Here is a 21840-nt window from a genome sequence, read left to right on the forward strand (position 1 = left end):
CCATGTAGAGGAGAGACACGTACAGTCTACATCGACCTATGTACAAGTAGATCATTCTGTACAAGAACAGTGTAGGCTGCAGGGATATCCCACATCTCTGGTGAGACCAGTACTTGGTAAATTACTGTGACTCTGCTCACTGTAACCTGCCCCCACTTCCCTTTTCTGCTTGTTCCAGGTATCACTCTCTTCTTGAGCTGGGAGAAAAGCGGAAAGGCATGCTGGAAAAAAGCTGCAAAAAATTCATGCTTTTCCGTGAAGCCAATGAGCTTCAGCAGTGGATCAATGAGAAGGAAGCTGCTCTCACAAATGAGGAAGTGGGTGCTGATCTGGAGCAGGTGGAGGTGCTACAGAAGAAGTTTGACGATTTTCAGAAGGTGTGTTGTAATGATGCATAATGGGTATGTTAGTTTTGCCCTTTCCTGTCAGGTTTTCTGATCATATATCTCTGATAATCCTTAATAGTTGAGAAGGAAACATAACTTTGATTGGAAATAAGAAGATAGAGATGTTTTCTTTTATGATGGTAGAGAGAATTCCACATTCTCAAAAGTCTTCAGTTTGGTTACAGTCTCCAGGTTGCTACATGCTTCACAGCTCCCAGAGGACTGGAAGTTCTCTTTCAGAACATTCAAATATAGACTCTGCCAAGCTCTGGAGGAATTTCATTTTGTGCAAAGCATAACCTTTGGTTAAGTCTTCCTTTTCATTGAAAGGAAAGATCCATTTTGATTTCCATCTGTTCATTTTTTCCCAAGATGAGAAAAACATCATTCCGTGCTTCAGAATGCTTGTAGGCTTTCAGCTTGCTTTTTTTATCTCCCAGTGTTTGCAATACTAGTTGAGGTTTTATTTATTGGTTTATTAATTTATTTTATTTGCATGAGATAGGAAAGAATTGCTTGGGCAGATGTATTTATTCTGCCCACTTTGATAAGATACTGAGCACTGAAATGCAAAGATGCCTGACCTTTCACATTTGAAAAGACAGTTTTGTAGACATTACCATGTTTACAGCCTGAAAGTTAGCTAATTTGAGCCAACCTTTTATTGTAGGTGAGAAGATGATAGCAGTTATGGGTTTGGGTTCTTTTAGATTAAGCTAATGGTTGAAATTAGAATCTGTCATCTGTTAGAATTTAATTACAAGTTCCCTACTACTGCTTTTTTTAACCAAGTTCCCTTTCTGCTTTACAGAAAGCTCTGTATCAGTCTGTTTGGCTGAAAGTATTTAGGTGTCACAGTAAAATTACTTTTTAAGTTGGCTCTTAGCTAATTCATGCAGTAATAGGGTTAATAGCTTTTGATCTTCATGGTGGTGGTAATGTTGTATACCTGGCAGTTTAAAATGTACTCCAGTCCTGATTGTTTCATTAACTCTGGGTATGGAGAACTCTGGCAGTGAGTTTCTTTAACGTGTTGATGCCTGGTGCTGGCAGCCAGGGTTTCTTGGTGCGGGCTCTCATGCATTATATATTCAGTGGTGACTGTCAAGGTCAAGCCTGCTGAATTGCTGCTGTTTATAAACCAAGTACTTTTCGGCACCCCTGTTGTGCCAGCTTGTTCCACATGCTTTGCTTGTGCCAATGTTAATGCTCTGATATTTTACTCTCCTGTGCAGGATTTAAAAGCTAACGAGTCGCGTCTGAAGGACATTAACAAGGTTGCCCATGACCTGGAGTCAGAAGGGTTGATGGCAGATGAAGTGCAAGCAGTACAGCAACAGGTCCACTTTTTCTCTGCCTTAGTCTAATCCTTTTGAGAAGCACAAGACTTTCTTCCATTTGTCTGTTGTCTTCTGCTTTGTGTGTCATTGCATGGTTCTAGCTCTTCATCTGTATCATCTCTATCAACTGGTCTGATAATACTGGTATTCTAACCAGAGATATTTAATGCCTGCTGTTTAGTGTGGCCGTCACAAGGGGTACACTTTAAACTCTATTTTCAAATAGTGCTATAACAAATTGCACCACTTAGAGGTTTATTTTTCTTTTGGGGGGAATGAAAAGGCTCTAAAATAACACTAAAAGTCGTGGAGAATCCGTGCATTAGCTTTGCTTTGTAGGAATCTGAAATTTCAGCCTTTATTAGCCGGAAAAGTGGTGCAGTGGGCAAAAAAGAAAATAGAGCTCAACTTGCAGTGGAGGGGGTTTGTTGGGTTTTCTGTTTTGAGGGGTTTGTTTTTTTTAGTAACCTATTTTTTTGCCAGCTTTTCACATACTTGTGCTATTATAAATAATTACTGTTTATTTGCTGAGCTCTGAGACAATGGGCTGCAGTAGGTGGCTGAGTACTCAAACTCATTTCTGCTACTCGTTTAGTTGTGCAAGCACTATTTGGCTTAATGACACTGGTAACCAATTTGTAGAAGGGTGGAAGCATATCTCCTGCTGGCTTCCCTTTCTCAAAAACATTTCTTTCCATTAGAAAATAACAAGTTATTTCTGTTTGTCCTTTTTTCTTTGCAGGAGGTCTATGGTATGCCCAGGGTAAGTGTTAATTTCTGAGATGGTGTGGCAATTAGAACAGGTTTGGGATGTACAAGTAGAAGTTCAGCCATAATTGTAGCTCATTTCCATGAAGGAACTCAATAATGACTTTGAAAGGACATAAAAAGATTTGTCTTATCTTTGATCCCTTTATTTCCTGAATGTCTTACCCCACATCATAAATCAGTGCAGAGCAGGATATCCCCAAATTATGCAAGTGCTTACTTGTAGAAATAGATTTACTTTGTTACGAACGTGGGGAACTTAAAAAGTATCAGAATATGCTAAAAATCTTTGAGATTTTGCTTCCTATTTAAAGCTGTTTCTTCACATTTTCAAACAGGATGAAACTGATTCTAAGACAGCCTCTCCTTGGAAGGTAGGTGTCATTACTTAGTAGCATACAAGAGGGAAGTAAAAGTACAGCACATCATCTTTTTTAGACCATAAACCTTCTCATAGGTTTTGCTCTCTTTTTCTTTTCCTTTTTTAATTCCCTCCCCTTTTTAAGACTGTTGACAAAGTGATTTTAATGGTGACCTAGTGTCAGCAAGTATTTGAATTGGGGTTGATTTAGGGTTAGTGACTTTGATTTCACTTTGCTTGCTTCAACAAGTGTGTTACTGAAGTTTAAGCATTCAGCAGGAGTTCACCTTCATATACCTGCACACAAATTCTCTCACTATATAGGGATGTCACATAGGTAGTACTCTTCGTTTTAAAAATAAAAGCTATGTAGGCATAGTGAAGTAACTGGCAGCTCTCCAGTTGCAGGTATGATAATAACCGAGATAGGTTTCCAGTAGAATTCTGTAGCCATAGAAATTGCCAACAGTCCATTTTTTACCTCTGCTGCAGAACTCCATTTGGTTTTGAGCTTGACTGATTGCAGTTTTTATACCAACGTTTTTAGGTGTTACATGGCCACTAGATGCGCAATAGTCCCTGTTCGCTTAGCGTGAGTTCTTTCTTTACGTAGTGAGCAGAAAGAAATGTTTTTATTCCTGAAAGTCAAAGCCATTTATATCAATATTCCTTTAGTAAGGAATATGTTGTATGTGTATAGCAGTATCTTTGTCTTCCATTATTCATCTCTAGCTCATTTTCTATGATAGCTAGAAGCCTTTCTCCATTCATTAATGGCTTACAATAGAATAGCTGTCACCCGCTGATGCACAAAAATATCTTCAGTATCTTAGACACTATCCAACATTGTGCTTTTCTGTAGTATTTCATTCCCATGGTTCATGTTCATCACCCTGTTAGACTTAAAGCTGCTTGTACATCTTTTAAGCTGTGGGAATGTGGAGAAAACCAGATAAGTGCAATATTTTGACAGCGTTGTAGAAAATGCAGCCATGTCAGCAAGAATTGGTGATTTTCTCAATTAGTTTTTTTCTTGCACAGGGTGTACGTGTGTACCTTGACTCCTAAAAGTCGCATAGTAACTTAGAAAACTAAGTTTTTCTGTATGTATATGTGCAAGGGGATGAATTTTGGAAGCAATGCAGCACTGTCAGAAAAGTAGATTGTGTGTTGGAGAGAATTGGTTGTCATTTTTCTGATAAGCCTTCACCAGTTTTCATTATGTTCTAAAAATATCTGAATTCACTGTTAAGCTGATTTTTGTTAAAAACTCAGCCAAGAGCCAAACCATTTGGGTGGTAAGATTTTTTTCCTTTCCCATGGCTAAGAGCTTGGGGTTTAATTCACTCACTGAACGTTGCCTTTAAATTTTCCTCTTCCTTGTCCATATTAAGGCTATTGTTTAGTTTCAGTTTACACCAACAGCATAGTAATCAATTGTGAATTTCTAACTGTTCTTAGTCTGATCTATAGAATACCTTGGTATCGCAGCTAATTTTTCTTAGTTGCTTTTGTAATTTACTTGTATTGATTTTCTTACGGTTTGCTTCTCTTAAAAAAACATGAAGAATGAACAGTTTTCACTAAACCTGTAAAATCTAGGGTGTTTCTTTCTTCCTACAGTTTGCAGACATATATTTTACAGAGTCTAGTTTTGACCTAGGCTGAATTATTATGGATTTTTAAGGAGTTTTCAGTCTTGATTTTGCTCCAGTTGCTTGGAGTTGACTTTAATGCTGCATTTTTTATTTCTGCCTTTTCCGTACAGTCTGCGCGTTTGATGGTACACACAGTGGCAACCTTTAGCTCGATCAAGGTAATAATACAGCTTTTTCTGAGCTGATTTTAGAGTGGACAACGTTTGTTACCCTCCCCTTCCATAGTTTTTTGTCTTTCATTACTCCTTATAAACCCTTCTGAATCAACTTACCGAAAGAAGCATTGACAGCCTTTGCTGTCAGTGACAAATAGCATTCGCTTCTCAGGTGACATCAGTATGTTACATGCATAAAATCATTTGGTTTTATATCTCAGGGGAAGCCCTTAAACATATTTAATTAGGCTGCTTGAATTTGTGCCTTCTTCGGGAACCGAGCAGAAGAAAGTAGCGTTCCCCTATAGGGAAAAGCCAGTCTTGGCTATCTTATTGATAGTCAGGTGAAAGGCCAGTCTTGGCTGTCTCATTGCTTGTTGAAGTTTATTTACTGTAAAAGAGGAGGGCATGGCTCTTTGGTAAACGTTCCAATACTGCTGTCAGGGTTCTCAGGCCCTGAAATAAAGAGTGCAGATGAAGGGTTCTCGGCACGCTTGCAGCACAGCCTGCAGTGTCCGTGGGGCTGCTTTGCTTGCAGGAGCTGAACGAACGCTGGAGAGCTCTGCAGCAGCTGGCGGAGGAGCGGAGCCAGCTCTTGGGCAGTGCCCATGAGGTGCAGAGGTTCCACAGGTGAGCTCTTTGGTCTTTACAGGCGTTGGAGTCCTAAATATGGTGCTGGTGCCGGGGCGTGGGAGGGGTGTCTGTTGGCAGGAGAGGGAGAGAGGAGACCGTGAGGAGAGAGGAGGGGTGGCCATGAGGGGTGATCATGAGGGGTGAGGGGAGAGCAGGGGGCAGCCATGAGGGGTGAGAGGAGATGGTGAGGGGAGAGCAGGTGTGGCCATGAGGGGTGAGGGAAGAGCAGGGGGCAGTCAGGAGGGGTGAGGGAAGAGCAGGGGGCAGTCAGGAGGGGTGAGAGGAGATCATGAAGGGGAGAGCAGAGGCAGCCATGAGAGGTGAGAGGAGATCATGAAGGGGAGAGCAGAGGCAGCCATGAGGGGTGAGAGGAGATCGTGAAGGGGAGAGCAGGGGCTGCCATGAGGGGTGAGGGGAGATCATGAGGGGAGAGCAGGGGCTGCCATGAGGGGTGAGGGGAGATCATGAGGGGAGAGCAGGGGCCGCCATGAGGGGTGAGGGGAGATCATGAGGGGAGAGCAGGGGCCGCCATGAGGGGTGACAGGAGATCGTGAGGGGAGAGCAGGGAGCAGTCATGAGGGGTAAGAGGAGATCATGAGGGGGAGAGCAGGGCTGGCCATGAGAGGTGAGAGGAGAGCAGGAGCAGCCATGAGGGGTGAGAGGAGATGGTGAAGGAGAGAGCAGGGGTGGTTGTGATGGATGAGCAGGGGTGGCCATGACAGGTAAGGAGACAGGAGAGGCAGCCATAAGGGGTGAGGGAAAATGGTGAGAGGACAGGAGTGGTGGCCATGAGGGGTGAGGGGAGAGCAGGGGCAGCCATGAAGGGAAGATCATGAGTGTAGAGGTGAGGCAGTCATGAGGGGGGAGAGCAGGGTGGCCATGAGGGTTGAGCGGACACAGGAGAGGCAGCCATGAAGGGATGAGGGGACAGCAGGGACCGCCATGAGAGGTGAGGGGAGAACATGAGGGGTGAGCAGGGGCAGTCATGAGGGAAAATCATGAGGGGAGAGGTGGGGTGGTTGTGAGGGGAGATCATGGGGGGACAGGAGGGGCGGCCATGAGGGGAGATGTGGGGCAGTGATGAGGAGATCATGAGGTGAGAGCAGGGGCAGCCATCATGGGAGATCCTGAGGAAAAATGAGGGGTGGCCATGAGGGGTAGGGGCAGCAGCCATATAGTGTGGGCTATTGTGAGGGGTGGCTGTGACTGGAAATCATGAGGGGAGATCAGTTTGCCCGTAGTGACATGCTTAGTGGTGGGCTTGACAGTCCTGGGGTAACAATGATCTTAAAGGTCTTTTCCAACCTAGCCGATTTTGTGGTGGGACCAACGCTAAACAGATCATGCATCAATCCCCAGTCTGTTCAGTGGAAGTTAGACCACCAGTGGTCCCACGAGAATTCTTTATATTCTTCCTAGGAAAAAAAGGCAGATTTGTTAACATGAAAGCATGGAATTGCTGTGGGCTTGGGAGGTCTGGACTGCTGTCCTGTTTCACCAAGGTTCACTTGTGTCATCTTGTGAAATAGAGCCATTAATGACGTGAGCTTTTCTGGTTCTCTGCGTGGTATCAGAGATCCCTAGTACAACCTCCAGTTTAATTCTCTTTTTGCCTTCACTCAAATCAGAGATGCTGATGAAACAAAAGAATGGATAGAGGAGAAGAATCAAGCATTAAATACAGACAACTACGGACACGACTTGGCCAGCGTGCAGGCTCTGCAGCGCAAACATGAAGGCTTTGAGAGAGACTTAGCAGCTCTGGGAGACAAGGTGGGATTGTGAGGAAGACAAAGCCAAAAGCGTTCTTCTTATCTAGCAGAAATGATTGATCCATAGAAAAGATCCTTTTTGTCTTCGTTGTGTTCATTTCCCTTTCTCTCTTTCTAGGTGAATTCTCTCGGTGAAACTGCCCAGCGCCTGATCCAGTCACATCCAGAATCTGCTGAAGATCTCCAAGAAAAATGTACTGAGCTGAATCAGGCTTGGAATAGTCTGGGAAAACGTGCTGACCAGCGCAAAGAGAAGCTTGGAGATTCTCATGACCTGCAGCGATTCCTCAGTGACTTCAGGTAAAGGTGCTATTCCCCTTCTCCCCCAGTTTGTCTGTCTGGTATGTTATTAGTGAAGTATATATGGCTTATTGTTCTATAGGAGTATTTCGGGGGGGGGGGTGTGTCCAAAAAGGACTGTTTTAACCCTGTTCTGACTTACTTCCATGGAGGGAAGGGAAAATCTTCTATTAATGTGTGTTCCCAGGGACCTTATGTCTTGGATCAACGGAATCCGGGGCCTGGTCTCCTCAGATGAACTTGCAAAGGATGTGACTGGAGCTGAAGCTTTACTGGAAAGGCACCAGGTACGTGAAAGATAAGTGTATATCAAAAATCAACAAATGTTTCTTTTCCCGACACTTTGCATCTAGAGTTCCAAAAATAGATTTGTTCTAGCTCTGCCATCTGTTTATTTGGTAACTCATCTCTGAACCTTTCAGGAACACCGCACTGAAATCGATGCAAGGGCTGGCACTTTCCAGGCATTTGAACAGTTTGGGCAACAGCTTCTGGCACATGGGCACTATGCCAGCCCAGAGATCAAGGAGAAACTGGATACTCTGGATCAAGAACGGACGGACCTAGAGAAGGCCTGGGTCCAGCGCAGAATGATGTTAGACCAGTGTCTGGAACTACAGGTACTCTGCTGCACTTTAAGAAAGAAAAGAATTCCTCCTTTCCTGAAAAAGTTTCTTCTTTCATAGTGATGAGCAGTGGTGTTGGTCTGCCTTTCTCATGCTTAGGAGTTTTTTCTCCCTAGTTGTTCCATCGAGACTGTGAGCAAGCTGAAAACTGGATGGCTGCCAGAGAGGCTTTCCTCAATACAGAAGATAAAGGAGACTCCCTAGACAGCGTGGAGGCACTCATCAAGAAACATGAAGACTTTGATAAGGCAATCAATGTCCAGGTGAGGAGTGTAGCTGAAGAAAGGGGGAAATAGTTTAATTTTTCTTACGCAGATTATTAGCAAAAGAAGTTACCACCATCTGTGCTTTCCAAAATTCAGTTCTAAATACTTAGCCATTTCAGATTTGCTGCAAAAGTTTAGAAGCAGCTGTTGCAGATAAGAATGTTTCACTGTCTACAAACAGTGTAGGAGGAGTGGCAGGTATTTGTGTAAATCCATCTTGAAAGAAGAAAAGAAAGCCTTGTTCTGCTCCAGACCCTGCTCACCACTTGACTTTAAGGACCCACAGTTTTAATTTGTGGCTTCTGTTTTTAATAGGAAGAGAAAATTGCTGTCTTACAATCTTTTGCCGACCAGTTGATCTCTGCTGATCATTATGCAAAAGGAGTCATTGCTAACAGACGCAATGAGGTTCTGGACAGGTCAGTATTGCCCTGTGAGATGGGATGCAGATACTGACTGAGAGAGAATGCTCTTTGGCAACATTTTGTAGCGGTTGAACACGATGCTGTGTGCAGCCCTGGTTCTTCATTCAGCATACTTATGTAATTGCATACAGGTGGCTTCGTCTGAAAGCTCAGATGATTGAAAAGAGGTCAAAGCTGGGAGAGTCTCAAACACTCCAGCAGTTCAGTCGTGATGTGGATGAAATAGAAGCTTGGATCAGTGAAAAGCTCCAGACTGCGAGTGATGAGTCATATAAGGATCCCACAAACATCCAGGTGAATATGATTCTCAGCTGAAAAATCAAAATGTGATTTTGAGCTTTGCAAAGCAGTACTCTGAAAAAATTTGCTCTGGAGTTCTTGTTCAGTGATAACAGGATAATAGACCATATTGGACATGGTGTCTGTTTAACAGGGAGAAAATGGAAGTTACATTATGCATGAAAGCAGACCCAAAATAGAGCTCACTTGGTAATTATTGATGCATGTAATTAATAAGATATGGGGTATCTGCAGCAGCAAGTTTCCTGAAGAAACCCTGGAGCTATTCTGTCTTTTTCCTAGCATCTAGATAATAAGGAAATGGAGTTTTTTGGGTCTGTGAAGTCTCATTTATTTTTCAGTATGAAGGAATAATACTTAAAGTTACCTCTTATGTTCTAATACTGGTTTATGAAGTAGTATGAATGCACTGAACTACTTCTCTCAATCTGTTTTATAGCTTTCCAAACTGCTGGTAAGTAGTTTGGACTAGCCCTGGTATGTGAACTTGTTTTCTTTGTATAGCTTATGTGTGAGCACAAGGTCTGGTTGCAGTCTGTCGCTCCATCCATCAGTTCATGCAATCTCTTTGTTTTCTGTTAGCTCTTGACCTCCATCCAGGTACAGCTATTGGTCTTCATGTCACGGGTGTGGCTTTTTCTTAATGCCTATTCAGCATCATTTATTTCTGTATTCATTTTGCAGGTGTTCTGCATGATCTGTTGAATTTATTTTGCATTTGGGGCTTTTAGCAGTTAGCCCATAGAAAAAAAAACGGGTTTCTATCCTCTTTATTCAGAAATTTGCCTATTGGGCCCATCATCCTCCTGTCTGAATCTTCAGCACTGATGATTTGACACATGGCATAATGCCAGCTCTGTTAGCTTGCCTTTGTAGAATCAAATACTCAAGATGGGAGGTTCAATAAAATGATAGACAGCAGTAGCATTGGAAGGGAATGGTACAGAAGGAACACTCCAGAAAAAGATGTGCCAGCTGGAAGGCTGGCAGGACTTGTAGGAATGCAAGAGGTGGAGTAAAATGAGGATACATGGAAGGAGAAAACAGAACAAAGAGCGGGGAAGCTAACGAGTAAGAAAGGAAAGCATCATCATTTGCCACTTCAGGCTGTTGTACATTATTGCTTTTTCTTAGTTGAAAAAACTGGTAATTTGATATTAAACCAAAAAGGCTTGTCTGGGATTTGTTTGTCATGGTAGTTATGTGGAGATATGCAATTGGCAGCTTTTTAATTGAGTTTTACATGTTGGTAAATCTTGCTTTGAAGGATGTTTTTATAATATCGGCACTCAGGATTATCAGTTCCCAAACTACAGCAGTTCATGCAGAATTTCTCATGCTGGCGCTATAGTATTTTCCATCTTTTATTTTTAAGCTAACATTTCCTTTCATTCCGTTCTCTCAGGGCATTGTATCCCCATGTCCAATGTTACTAGCATTTCCAGTTAATACTTGTAAATTCTGTCTTGGCATTTTTGTGCTATTGTTATCTTCCTGGTGGGTGGATGGATCATGTATATATGAGAGATAACTGCATATTTCCTCCCACACCAAGGCTCCTGTTGTTCTCATGGTGCTCTCAACTAGGCAGAGAAAAACTCAAATATTTCAGTTATTTTTATAGAGGTTTTTGATTGTTAAATCATTATTTTAATGTATAATGTGGCCATGGATGACTTGGGACTAATATCAAAACTGTGCAGAAAGCAAACAGGCTGCAGCAGTGGTTTGTCTTCATTACCTGTAGGTAACCCATGGCAGGGGGGTTGGAACTAGATGATCTTAAGGTCCTTTCCAACCCAAACCATTCTAAGATTAGGAAGGGAAACAGAAATTTGTGGAATTACTATAGGAGTAGAAAGGCTGATGAACTGTGCTTCTGCTTAGGGTATGTACAGTTGCTGCTTTTCAAGGGTGATGGCAGTGAAAATGGGAAAGCTTCACTTAACAGCTGAGTGTAATGCAGGAACATTGCCTGGGCATCTGTAAAATGCAGATGGATGTTGTCCGAGTTATGTGTCAGCTCACTGACTGTTTTGCTAGGTCAAAAGCTTGGTGGTTACTCAGATCAACAAGAGTTACTATGTGAGTGAACAGTTAGTATTCTTACTGAGAGAGAGAACTTCCTTAGATCAAGCTATATACAAACCTCTTTATGTCAAGAACTCTTATGCTGCCCTTTCAACCCATGAGAACAATTTAGGAGCCCTTTGTCCAGTCTCCAACAGTTCTATTTTTGTCTGACTCAGAGTAAGCACCAGAAGCACCAAGCCTTTGAAGCTGAGCTCCATGCCAATGCAGATCGGATCCGTGGAGTCATTGATATGGGGAACTCACTGATCGAAAGAGGAGCGTGTGCTGGCAGCGAGGATGCTGTGAAGGTAAATAAGTCTTAGAAGATTTGCTTAGTGTTTGCTTTGAGAAGTGTTTGGATAATTGTGGATAATTGTCCCTTTACCAGATTTTGTTTTATAGAAGCTTTTCTATTTCAGCTCTGCAGTAGAAATCAGGGTAATCATTCTGCATCATTCTCAAGGGTGGGAAGTTTTCTGATCAATGATGAGGATGTAAAAGTTGAACTGAATTGTAGCCAGGCAGCACGAAACAGTGACTGTGTCATTTGCCTGTCTGGAATCAACAGGCAAACACATGCATTATTCTGGTTTTGCATTCATCAGAACTTTAGTTTTCAGGTTGCAGCATTTACCTTTTCTATGTTCTAACAGGCACGTCTAGCTGCCCTGGCTGACCAGTGGCAGTTCCTGGTCCAGAAATCAGCAGAGAAGAGTCAGAAACTGAAAGAAGCCAATAAGCAACAGAATTTCAATACTGGAATCAAGGACTTCGATTTCTGGCTTTCAGAGGTAGCTGAGATTTGGATTGTTTACTTGCAAGACCTGTTCTTCTAACTGTTGATTCCCTTTGCTGTTAGATTTTGTGGAGCACAGTCCACCTTTGAGCAAGTCTAGATTTATTTTGGAAGGATCTTTATTGCAGCTAAAAACCTTGTGGATGTTCTTATGTTGTTATTTATAAGCAGTAAGGTGAGAAGAAGCATATTTAAGAAGCTTAGAATCTGTTAGGAATTAAACAGATGATGAGGCAAAGGTTTATCCACACCATAGAAAATGGAGAAGAAAATTAATTTGGACAGTTTAAAAGACATTGTAATTTCAAGGGGTTTGTGAAAACACAACTTGTTCTCCATCCCCACCTGCAGGTGGAGGCTTTGTTGGCATCTGAAGATTATGGGAAGGACTTGGCATCAGTTAACAACCTTTTGAAGAAGCACCAGTTACTGGAAGCTGATATATCTGCTCATGAGGTATTGCTTTCTCTTTTAGTTTTGGAAGATACATCATAGTAACCAGCAAATTCTGCAGATACCACTTCAGGCTGTGGCCATACACTTGTTGAAATGCATTTTCTTAATAAAAAATGTGCCTCTGCCCACCAATCAGATTTGTGATTTTTATACTGACCTAACAAACACAAATGAGATCCAAGCAATTCACACACCTTTTCACCTCTTTTTCCAGGATCGTCTGAAGGACCTGAACAGCCAGGCTGACAGTCTGATGACCAGCAGTGCTTTTGACACATCCCAAGTCAAGGATAAGCGTGAGACCATTAATGGGCGTTTTCAGAGGATCAAGAGCATGGCATCTGCCCGCCGAGCAAAGCTGAATGAGTCCCACCGCTTGCACCAGTTTTTCCGGGATATGGATGATGAGGAGTCCTGGATCAAGTACGTATTTCAGAAGTTCTAGGCTCTGGCATGGGACAAGCGCTTACTGCCAGCTTGCTACCAGCATTTGCAGCGTGGATTTATAGTGTGCCACAAGAATGTGTCTCTACAAGAAATCACCTTTGCCCCCATTCAAGGAAAACTGTATTCAAAATGACTTCAACGCTTACTTGGGTGAGACTTCTTATCTAGGGTTTGCTTTGGTCAAACCCCGAGAAGGAAAGCTCTGTACTGGATAGCGTAATGCTGTTTAGACCTGGCCCAGATAACTGAAACATGATTGTAGTCTTTTTGGGAAAGCTCCTACCAAAAACTCGTTTTTTCAGTTTGAAGTATTTAATCTAGCGAGATTGCTGTGCTGTGCAGAGCAGCTGCTCCTGATCTGCAGTAATTTTTTTTCCTTTTGTCAGGTTTGACCTATAGAACTAATCTTTGTCTGTCTTCCTTCTCTCCTGAATTCAGAGAGAAGAAACTACTGGTGAGCTCAGAGGACTATGGCAGAGACCTGACTGGTGTGCAGAACCTTAGGAAGAAACACAAGCGCTTAGAAGCAGAATTAGCTGCCCATGAACCTGCTATCCAGGTAAATGCCTCTCTCCCTGACAGACTTATCTGTAAATGGCACGTTTCTTGCTGGTGACAAACATGAAAGTCAGGAAGAGGTTTGCTGTAATCCAGATAGAATGCATAAGAAGAGAAGAAGTGATATTCCATTAATTGTATGTATCTCTGCTTTTGCAGGGTGTTCTAGACACTGGTAAGAAGCTTTCAGATGATAACACAATTGGAAAGGAGGAGATACAGCAGAGACTGGCTCAGTTTGTGGATCACTGGAAAGAGTTAAAGCAGTTGGCAGCTGCAAGGTGTGTGAGATGTCTGTAAAATTCAGTATGAACTAGAACAGTTACATGGACTTGTAGTAGCTGGATGTACTGGGTCTTAGGTGTTCTGCTGCTGTAATTTGTTTTTACATCTCCTGTCTAAAAGCTATAAAGAAACACAGTGACTAACTTTACCTTTCCCCATACAGGGGCCAGCGTCTGGAGGAGTCTCTGGAGTACCAGCAGTTTGTAGCAAATGTTGAGGAAGAAGAAGCCTGGATAAATGAGAAAATGACCCTGGTAGCCAGTGAGGATTATGGAGACACACTTGCTGCTATCCAGGTATGGAGAAAGTTATCAGCTCGTCGTTGTTCTTATTGCATTATTGTCAGTTAGAGCTTAACAAATCTTTTCTTTAACTGTCTTTCCAATTCAGAGGTTATTGTTGGTTCCCTTAGAAGGCCTAAATTGTAAAAAAACACGAATTAACTTCATAAAAGCATCCCAAATACGTTATTTCCTGTAGAAATGACTTGCAGTTTGGTGTAGTGTTGTATCGTGACTGCTGGTGAGCAATCCTGGTTAAATGAAATGACTGAAGTTGTATGGGAAGTCAGTATCAGACTTCTGTTGTGCACAGAAAGCCAGCAAGTTGTGCAAACCAGCTAAGAGGAATAGTTTCTGTTAGCTGATATCTACCAATAAATGAGCTCTTGCAAAAATGATTTTTAAAAAGTGGTGAGAAATGATTTTAAGAAGTTCCTGTGTCTCATGTTTGCAGGGCTTGCTGAAAAAGCACGAAGCATTCGAGACTGATTTCACTGTCCACAAAGACAGAGTGAACGATGTTTGTGCTAATGGGGAGGATCTCATTAAAAAGGTGAGCATAAACTGGTAAAGAAAAACCTTCAAAGGCTACCAGGGACATCTTTGTGTCAAAGTAGACCTACTCTTCTCTGAGGACTGATTTGTCATCCTTTGGAAAGTGCTTTTTACTCATTTTTTGCAGCTGAATAAGCTGTGGATATAAAGTGCTTTCAGAGCTATTTCTTGGACAGAATCTTTCAGCTGAAGCCCTTGCTCTGTCACCCACTTACTGGATGCCTTGAATGACCTTAACATCATAGGAGATGCATTTGTTTTTTTCTCCTGTCATGTAGAACAATCACCACGTGGAGAACATTACAGCCAAGATGAAGGGCCTCAGAGGCAAGGTGTCAGATCTGGAGAAAGCAGCAGCTCAGAGGAAAGCCAAATTGGATGAGAACTCTGCCTTCCTGCAGTTCAACTGGAAAGCAGATGTAGTGGAGTCGTGGATAGGTATGTCCTATATGGAGCACAGTAGTCTGGCACAGAGAAAACAAAATACTCCTCTATTTCAAGAGACCTCAACTAGCTTTTCAGTTGCTGTTGTAACAAGCAGACCTAAACCCAGAGTAATCAGCAGTGCTGTACTGATTTGCTTTGGAGGTAACCTGATTGGGATAGAGGGAATGTTTGAGATAGGAGACCTGACTTTTTTACTACATTTATTTCATTTTCCAGGTGAGAAGGAAAACAGTCTGAAGACAGATGATTATGGACGTGACCTCTCTTCTGTGCAAACCCTACTCACCAAACAGGTTAGTGCTAATATTGCTCCCACCCTGGAAGTGCTGGAGAGAACAGGAGAACTCTTCTACAGTATACACAGATATAGTACTTATGTTTGAAATATATGCAGGGTATTGGAATGCTTAAATAAAGCACAGTCTGAAATACTCTTTTAATGCTTCAGGAAACTTTTGATGCTGGACTTCAGGCTTTCCAGCAGGAGGGAATTGCAAACATCACAGCTCTGAAAGACCAGCTATTAGCAGCCAAACACATCCAGTCAAAGGCCATTGAGGCTCGGCACGCTTCCCTCATGAAACGGTGGAATCAGCTACTTGCCAATTCTGCTGCCAGGAAAAAGAAACTCTTGGAGGCTCAGGAGCATTTCAGAAAGGTGAGTGATCAACCATGGGGCTACAAACATCTAATCGGTCTCTTTGTAACACATACATCACACTTGCAACTTGTGTAGCTTTGTCATTTGTAGCTAATGATTTTAACAATCCTGGAGACTTACCATAAGAATTTTGTAGATGCTTGGAAGAAAAAAGGAATAAAGGCAAACTGTAACTGATGGATGTTAGTTCCAGATCAACTCGTGTAGAACATTCGCATTACTGCATAACTGAACTGGTTTGTTTTCTCTTTCCAAGGTTGAGGATCTGTTCCTGACTTTTGCAAAGAAGGCATCTGCCTTCAACAGCTGGTTTGAGAATGCTGAAGAGGACCTGACAGATCCTGTGCGCTGTAACTCGCTGGAAGAGATCAAAGCACTGAGAGAAGCTCACGATGCTTTCCGCTCTTCACTTAGCTCTGCCCAGGCTGACTTCAACCAGCTGGCAGAGCTCGACCGCCAGATCAAGAGCTTCCGTGTAGCCTCCAACCCATACACTTGGTTTACTATGGAGGCTCTTGAAGAAACCTGGAGGAACCTGCAGAAAATTATCAAGGCAAGTCAGAGAGAGGACTCTTTTCATAGGTTACAACCTTTCAGGTCTTCCCTTTAAGTTTTCCTCCAAGATAATCAGTATAAAAGTTTGTCTCCACAGCTGGAAATACCTTGAGATTTGTGAGCAGAGAAAGATTTCCATTAGCTACATTAGCTATAAACTTGTGCTGTTGTCAGTTAGTTTCATGGTCTTCCACCTGTGGTCTTTCAAAGACAAAGCAGATGTACCTCATTTCCTAGCTATAAAGTAAGTTTAACATCCATACTGTGCAGAAAAATAACTGCTGGTTCAGTTCCAGGTGTCAAGACTTAAGTAGGAACATTCTATGTTGTCATCTCAGATGATTCTGTTTAGATATCCAGGACACCACTGGAGCACTCAGTCTCATTTTGAGCTGCAGCTCTGAGCTTTTGCTTTTTATTACAGGCCAAGGACAATCATGTTATTTCTTTGTTTGAAATTGCTGTTGTTCGTTTCTCAGGAGCGTGAATTGGAGCTGCAGAAGGAACAGAGAAGGCAGGAAGAAAACGACAAATTACGCCAGGAATTCGCTCAGCATGCTAATGCTTTCCATCAGTGGATTCAGGAGACCAGGTATAGTTTGTCTTCCCAGGAGCTGCCCTTAGAGATTCCTCAGCTAATATTTGTAACCATCTTTTTGTTCTAAGTTGTAAATATCTCTTGCTGAAAAACAGCTATTCAGGGCTTGTTCATTTCCTGCAGTTGGGGTTTGAGGGAGGCTCTGTTAGCCACAGGGAAGAGAAAGCCCTGAAACACCAATGTTTCTGCTTCTGACTTAATTTTCCTGCACTAATTCCAGTTATCCAGGATTCCATTCTTCTCCAGTTATTCCTGAAGTAGTTTGCAGCACAGCTGGATGGGTGGGAAATAAATAGCTCAAAGCAGACTGTGAAGTGCCAGTGGCTTTCCTGTCAGTGCTCCTTTTGTACTGAAGATATAGTAGAAACCTCATGAGAATTCCAGTAGAGAAAGAAGCTGTGAAAAAAAGCTTAATCTACTTCTGTCACTTGCCCAGGGTGCTGTCTGGTAATACCCTTGCCTAGGGAGAGGGAGTAAAGATTTAGGAACTGTGTTAGAAATAAAACAATCTCAAGGCCGAGAATAGCAGTGAACTGCAGAGCATGTTTCTAGTAAACAGCAGTAACGGTGCTCAGACAGAGCCGTTGGCCAGTTCTGACACACTCTGGTTGTGCTAAGAGGTGAGTTCTGTTTCCGTGTAATCCTGTGATCCCCTGTCTCTCTGTTTACAAATAGTTCCGTCTTCATGAAATAATGAAATTCAGATATGATTTTTAACTTGTTGATGTTTGCTTCCCACCCAAACCTCTGTCCCTCTCTTACTGTCTTGTCTCTGTCCTGCTGCCTGATGTTTGGATCTTCACATCCTACAGGACATACCTGCTAGATGGGTTAGTATTGAATTTTATACCTTTAAATGTTTGGTGGTGTGTTCTGCTCCGTCTGTGTGCTTCCTTCTGTCATTACATTGCTTGTGAAAGCTGTGCTAAAACCCTTTTATTTGAAAAGAGCAGTCTGGCTGAGATGCACACACAGGAAATGAGATTTTGGGTTAGATTTAGTACAAACCAGTAGAAATGTTGTGATTTCGTACTCAAAAGCAGAAGAAATGACTTCCATGGTAAGCCACTGGCATACCATGCAGGTCCCAACTGTTGTTCTTGTGCTCTCTGAGGGCTTGTACAAGAAAAGACTTAATCCAGTGAGGTGTGTGAGGACATGGACTAGTCTACCTTTGGAAAAGAGCTGACATTCCTAGTTTTCCAGCATTCCTCTGAACCTTGAATCACTGAAATAAACTTTTCCATTATAACTGTTCTCAGAACAATTAAAGCTCTGAAGTACTGACCGGTTTTGGTAAGGAGAAGGGAAGATTCTGATGAAGAGGCTTTACCGAAATTATGTATCTTAAAACTCTGTAGTATGCAAATAGAAACTGCCCATTTTTTAAACTGCCACATAACTCCCCAAAGATTAAATCCTCCATAGGAGAAATCAGACCCTTTCAACAGGAACCCAGGGCTGTGCCTGGCTTTGAGGGCAGTTTGATGCTGGCAGCTTTAAGTCCACTTTGTGTCCAAGGGAATAGTTCCTGAGGAGGGATGCATGCTGGTCATTTGTCAAGTAGTGGAAAGGAAATAATATCTTTAAATGTCTTTGGACTGCCAAGCCCTCTGCAAGTGAGTCTGTCCATTTAAATCTCCTCAGTATTAAAAGCACAATGGCAGCTTTGTAGTAAGACATCACATAAAATGCCAACAAATGATGTCTGGGCCTGGAGCAAGGGCCTGTGTGTCAGCCCTCTGTAGGGTGAGAGAGCCTTTCACATGGAGAGAGATGGCTTTTCATAATAAAAGGGTGGAATCTTTGCAGATAACTGCCGCTTATTTGCTCTGAAATGATCCCAGTGTCTTGTGTTCTGCCAGATAAAAATAATTTACCCCATTTTTTGTTGTACAGTTTAATGGCACCGAGCAGATTTTCCTGGAACGGATGCTGAATTCCCTGCTCCTTTGTGAAGCAGTGTTGTAGATTAGTTCTGGTGTCCAGGAACAAGCCAGCAGAAAGGAGCCATTTACTGAAAGATGTAGGGTCAGAGTTCGAGATCACCATGCCAGGCTCTTTTGTTGAACACATTACCAGAAGGCTGCTGATATGCCAGGCTGACTCTGTCCTTAATTCTGTCTGAATAGATTAAAACCACAGATTTAGCTCAAAGAGGCATTGACTGTGCTTAGCCTTCCTTGGCAAGAGGGAAGGCAGAGCCTCAGAGGAGTTTCAAGATGGGTGTTGCAGTGTGTACATCTCTGCTGCCCAGAGCAGAGATCAGGAAGAATAAATGCCTTTAAGAACCTGTAGAGGAGGTAACTGCAGGGCTTCAACTTGTCTCTTAGCGAGACTCGGTCGTTGTGACTTACACAAAAAGAACACGTTATTTTTGTGTGTGTGCAACCAGCATTTGAGTAATTTCCTTTCCTAAAGCACTTGCTTGTGTTTGCTGTAAGGTGGTGCTGGCTTGGAGTGTGGCTCCGCTGCAGTGGCCGTGTTTCGGTGTGTTCTTTCCTTTGCTCGCTCTTCCATCTTTTTAAGGAATTTACCTGGTTTCTTTTCTTTGACTAGCATAGCATATCGTCGTGTCATTCGTGTCTATCAGTATGAAGTTGGGGATGATCTATCTGGAAGGTTTTTTCCTCTTATTTTCTTACCTCACTTTGGTTTTCAAATGCACTCTTTAATTCCAAGGCTCGCTTTCTTTCCAACTAACTCTCACGCCTTAGAGATGCTTGGAGGTTTGTTTCCCTGTTGACTCTCTCCATGGGTGGTTCCCAGCTTCCTGCTCAGGGTTCTGTGCGTGCGCTTCATCTCTTTAGATGTGCATTGAACCTGAGCTTACCCCTGTGGTGAGAAACCCCCAGATATTTGGTACAGAGTGATTCAGCACTTGAAATCTCCCTCAAGAAGCTTAAGGGTGTGTAGGAGGATAAACCTCAGTGGGGATGAAAACCCCGGCGTTAGTGACTTAAATACCAGCTACTTAAGTTTTAGGAACTTATATACCACAGAGTCAAAGGAGGCAGCGCCCAGGCTTGCTGTCCATGCACGGGTCATTCAGTGTGAGCTCTCACCCTACGTGTTGGAAGGGCAGGGATTGTTAAACCACCGCTATTTCAAGGATGTTAGGATATTGGGGGGGGGCGGGAAGCAGCATCCAGAGACTTCCCATAGCCAGTCCCTATGTAATAGATCTTCAGACCATCACCACAGTGTGATCTTTATCTGCTGCAGCAGGGGCTGCGGTGTGCCTAGAAGCTCAGTGTGGAAATCAGCTGTAGAAGAGTGACCATGCCTCACTTGCTCTGGGTGCATCACAGTAGGGGTGGGAAGGGCAACTGTCCCCCAGCCCCTGCAGGGCAGGGGAGGTCTGCGGCTTCCTGCAGTGATTGTGCCATACTAGGATTACTTTTACACCAAACCAGTAGTTTTCAACATCTTTTTCCCCCATTTTATCCTCATGTAACATCCCTCTGTAGAGCCCCTGTACCCCACTGGCAAGCGCTGCCCATCTCCAGGGAATCACCTGTAGTTGGTGTGTGTGTGTGTGTGTGTGTGTGTGTGTGTGTGCTGGGCACGGGGGAGTGGGGTGGGACTGCACCAAGTTCCTAATTTCATTAGGTCCAGTAAAGCGGGTGCTTTGGATCTGGCATGAAGTGTGGCTGCTGATGGTGTTGCCTTTAAATGGGGCTAGAAATTAACTGTATAAAGAGATAAAAATCAAACGTGTGTCCGTCTGAAACAGGATGAGTCAGAACAAAACACAAAACCAGTGTTTAAATATCTATAGGAGAACAACACTGCTGTCAGGGTCTTTATTTTCAAGGAAGGACTGTTAATTTCAAGCCCCACTTGCCATTTTTTTTTCTGGGATAAGTGCATTCTCTCACTGTGATTCTGTGTTTAGGTCATGCATGGTGGAGGAATCGGGAACGTTAGAATCACAGTTGGAAGCTACTAAAGTAAGTGATGCTAAAACGTGGAATTGGGGTGGGACTGGCAATGCGTGTCATTCCATGGTAATAATCCTAAGTGACTGCTCACATTCCAAGTACTGAAGGGATCTTTGGGATTATCTGTTCACATACCTGATGTTTGATCACAACTACAAAACAACACTGATACCATTTTCCTTTTTGTTCTGTGTTTATTGATGAGCAGCGTAGGGGCAGGGAGGATCCAGTATTTCCAGCACGTTTCCCAGTCAGAGTGTTTTGGCTCAAGAAGTGGTTTTCTAACAGTGTGCACAAGGAGGAACGTTGTTGAGTAGGATTTTACAAATCCCAGTATACATATACATAATCCCAGCAGAAAAAGGATAGAACCCTCCCTCCCCTGCCAGCCTATGTCCAACCTTTTAAGGGGGTAGTTGCACTACTTGATTTCTCTCCTCTTCCTTCCCAACAGCGCAAGCACCAGGAGATCCGAGCTATGCGAAGCCAACTGAAGAAGATCGAGGACCTTGGAGCAGCCATGGAAGAGGCACTGATCTTGGACAACAAATACACGGAACACAGCACCGTGGGGCTGGCCCAGCAGTGGGACCAGCTTGATCAGCTGGGCATGAGAATGCAGCACAACCTGGAACAGCAAATCCAAGCTCGGTATTGCCTGGCTCATGTGTGTGTTGGGCTTGGGGGGCGATAGAAGATGAGGCATCTGCCCATGTCTAAAAACAGACCTTGTATGGTCTGTGCTAACAGTTGTATGCTCTTATGGATGTAGGGAGCTTGTAAATCCCCACCACCTCCTGGCTGTCCTCAGAGGGATGAAGTTAGGAGTTTTGGATATAGTTCCTGTTAGCCATTAGCAGCGACAGGATCTTGGAGGAATGGACTGATTCTGTTGAACTGTGGTGCTGTAATGTGCTGTTTGCTCCTTGTCCTCACCTTCTGATGCAGCCACTGGCTTGGGGCAGGTGGACACCAGCAGAGTTCTGCAGTTCAGGAGCTGTTCACCAGTTTTGCTTCTTCCTTTTCAGAAACACGACTGGAGTGACGGAGGAGGCCCTGAAGGAGTTCAGCATGATGTTCAAGTGAGTGCAGGGGAGCGCTCGGAAAAGGCTTCTTGGCACGTGGATGGCTCCTGTTGATGGGGTTCTCTGACTGGGCTGTTTCCAGCTCCTTTGTTGTCTGCCCTGGTTTGTG

At 43.2% G+C, this 21840-nt stretch overlaps 1 protein-coding gene across 9 annotated transcripts in view; it reads left to right on the forward strand.

Moving 5' to 3' along the window:
* SPTAN1 (spectrin alpha, non-erythrocytic 1) overlaps positions 1 to 21840 on the forward strand; it is a 48355-nt gene that overhangs the window by 24740 nt on the left and 1775 nt on the right. For 3 of the 9 annotated variants that reach the window (XM_057405964.1, XM_057405968.1, XM_057405967.1), the window contains 32 exons: positions 179 to 377; positions 1622 to 1726; positions 2469 to 2489; positions 2833 to 2868; positions 4624 to 4671; positions 5207 to 5298; positions 6930 to 7074; positions 7192 to 7373; positions 7561 to 7660; positions 7796 to 7993; positions 8116 to 8262; positions 8581 to 8684; positions 8822 to 8984; positions 9430 to 9444; positions 11240 to 11371; positions 11717 to 11854; positions 12211 to 12315; positions 12530 to 12738; positions 13201 to 13321; positions 13480 to 13601; positions 13769 to 13901; positions 14341 to 14439; positions 14720 to 14879; positions 15105 to 15181; positions 15337 to 15546; positions 15806 to 16102; positions 16584 to 16696; positions 17515 to 17532; positions 19262 to 19324; positions 20601 to 20655; positions 21101 to 21297; positions 21675 to 21728. In XM_057405964.1, the coding sequence (XP_057261947.1) occupies positions 179 to 377; positions 1622 to 1726; positions 2469 to 2489; positions 2833 to 2868; positions 4624 to 4671; positions 5207 to 5298; positions 6930 to 7074; positions 7192 to 7373; positions 7561 to 7660; positions 7796 to 7993; positions 8116 to 8262; positions 8581 to 8684; positions 8822 to 8984; positions 9430 to 9444; positions 11240 to 11371; positions 11717 to 11854; positions 12211 to 12315; positions 12530 to 12738; positions 13201 to 13321; positions 13480 to 13601; positions 13769 to 13901; positions 14341 to 14439; positions 14720 to 14879; positions 15105 to 15181; positions 15337 to 15546; positions 15806 to 16102; positions 16584 to 16696; positions 17515 to 17532; positions 19262 to 19324; positions 20601 to 20655; positions 21101 to 21297; positions 21675 to 21728 (3858 nt within the window). The remainder of the gene's footprint in view (positions 1 to 178; positions 378 to 1621; positions 1727 to 2468; positions 2490 to 2832; positions 2869 to 4623; positions 4672 to 5206; positions 5299 to 6929; positions 7075 to 7191; positions 7374 to 7560; positions 7661 to 7795; positions 7994 to 8115; positions 8263 to 8580; positions 8685 to 8821; positions 8985 to 9429; positions 9445 to 11239; positions 11372 to 11716; positions 11855 to 12210; positions 12316 to 12529; positions 12739 to 13200; positions 13322 to 13479; positions 13602 to 13768; positions 13902 to 14340; positions 14440 to 14719; positions 14880 to 15104; positions 15182 to 15336; positions 15547 to 15805; positions 16103 to 16583; positions 16697 to 17514; positions 17533 to 19261; positions 19325 to 20600; positions 20656 to 21100; positions 21298 to 21674; positions 21729 to 21840) is intronic. The other 6 variants (XM_057405969.1, XM_057405972.1, XM_057405970.1 and 3 more) reach the window with 4 other exon arrangements.

This window comes from Pezoporus wallicus, unplaced genomic scaffold (genome assembly GCF_028554395.1).
Source record: "Pezoporus wallicus isolate ANWC-B61680 ecotype Strahan unplaced genomic scaffold, APGP_CSIRO_Pwel_v1 contig_4684, whole genome shotgun sequence".
Taxonomy (NCBI): domain Eukaryota; kingdom Metazoa; phylum Chordata; class Aves; order Psittaciformes; family Psittacidae; genus Pezoporus; species Pezoporus wallicus.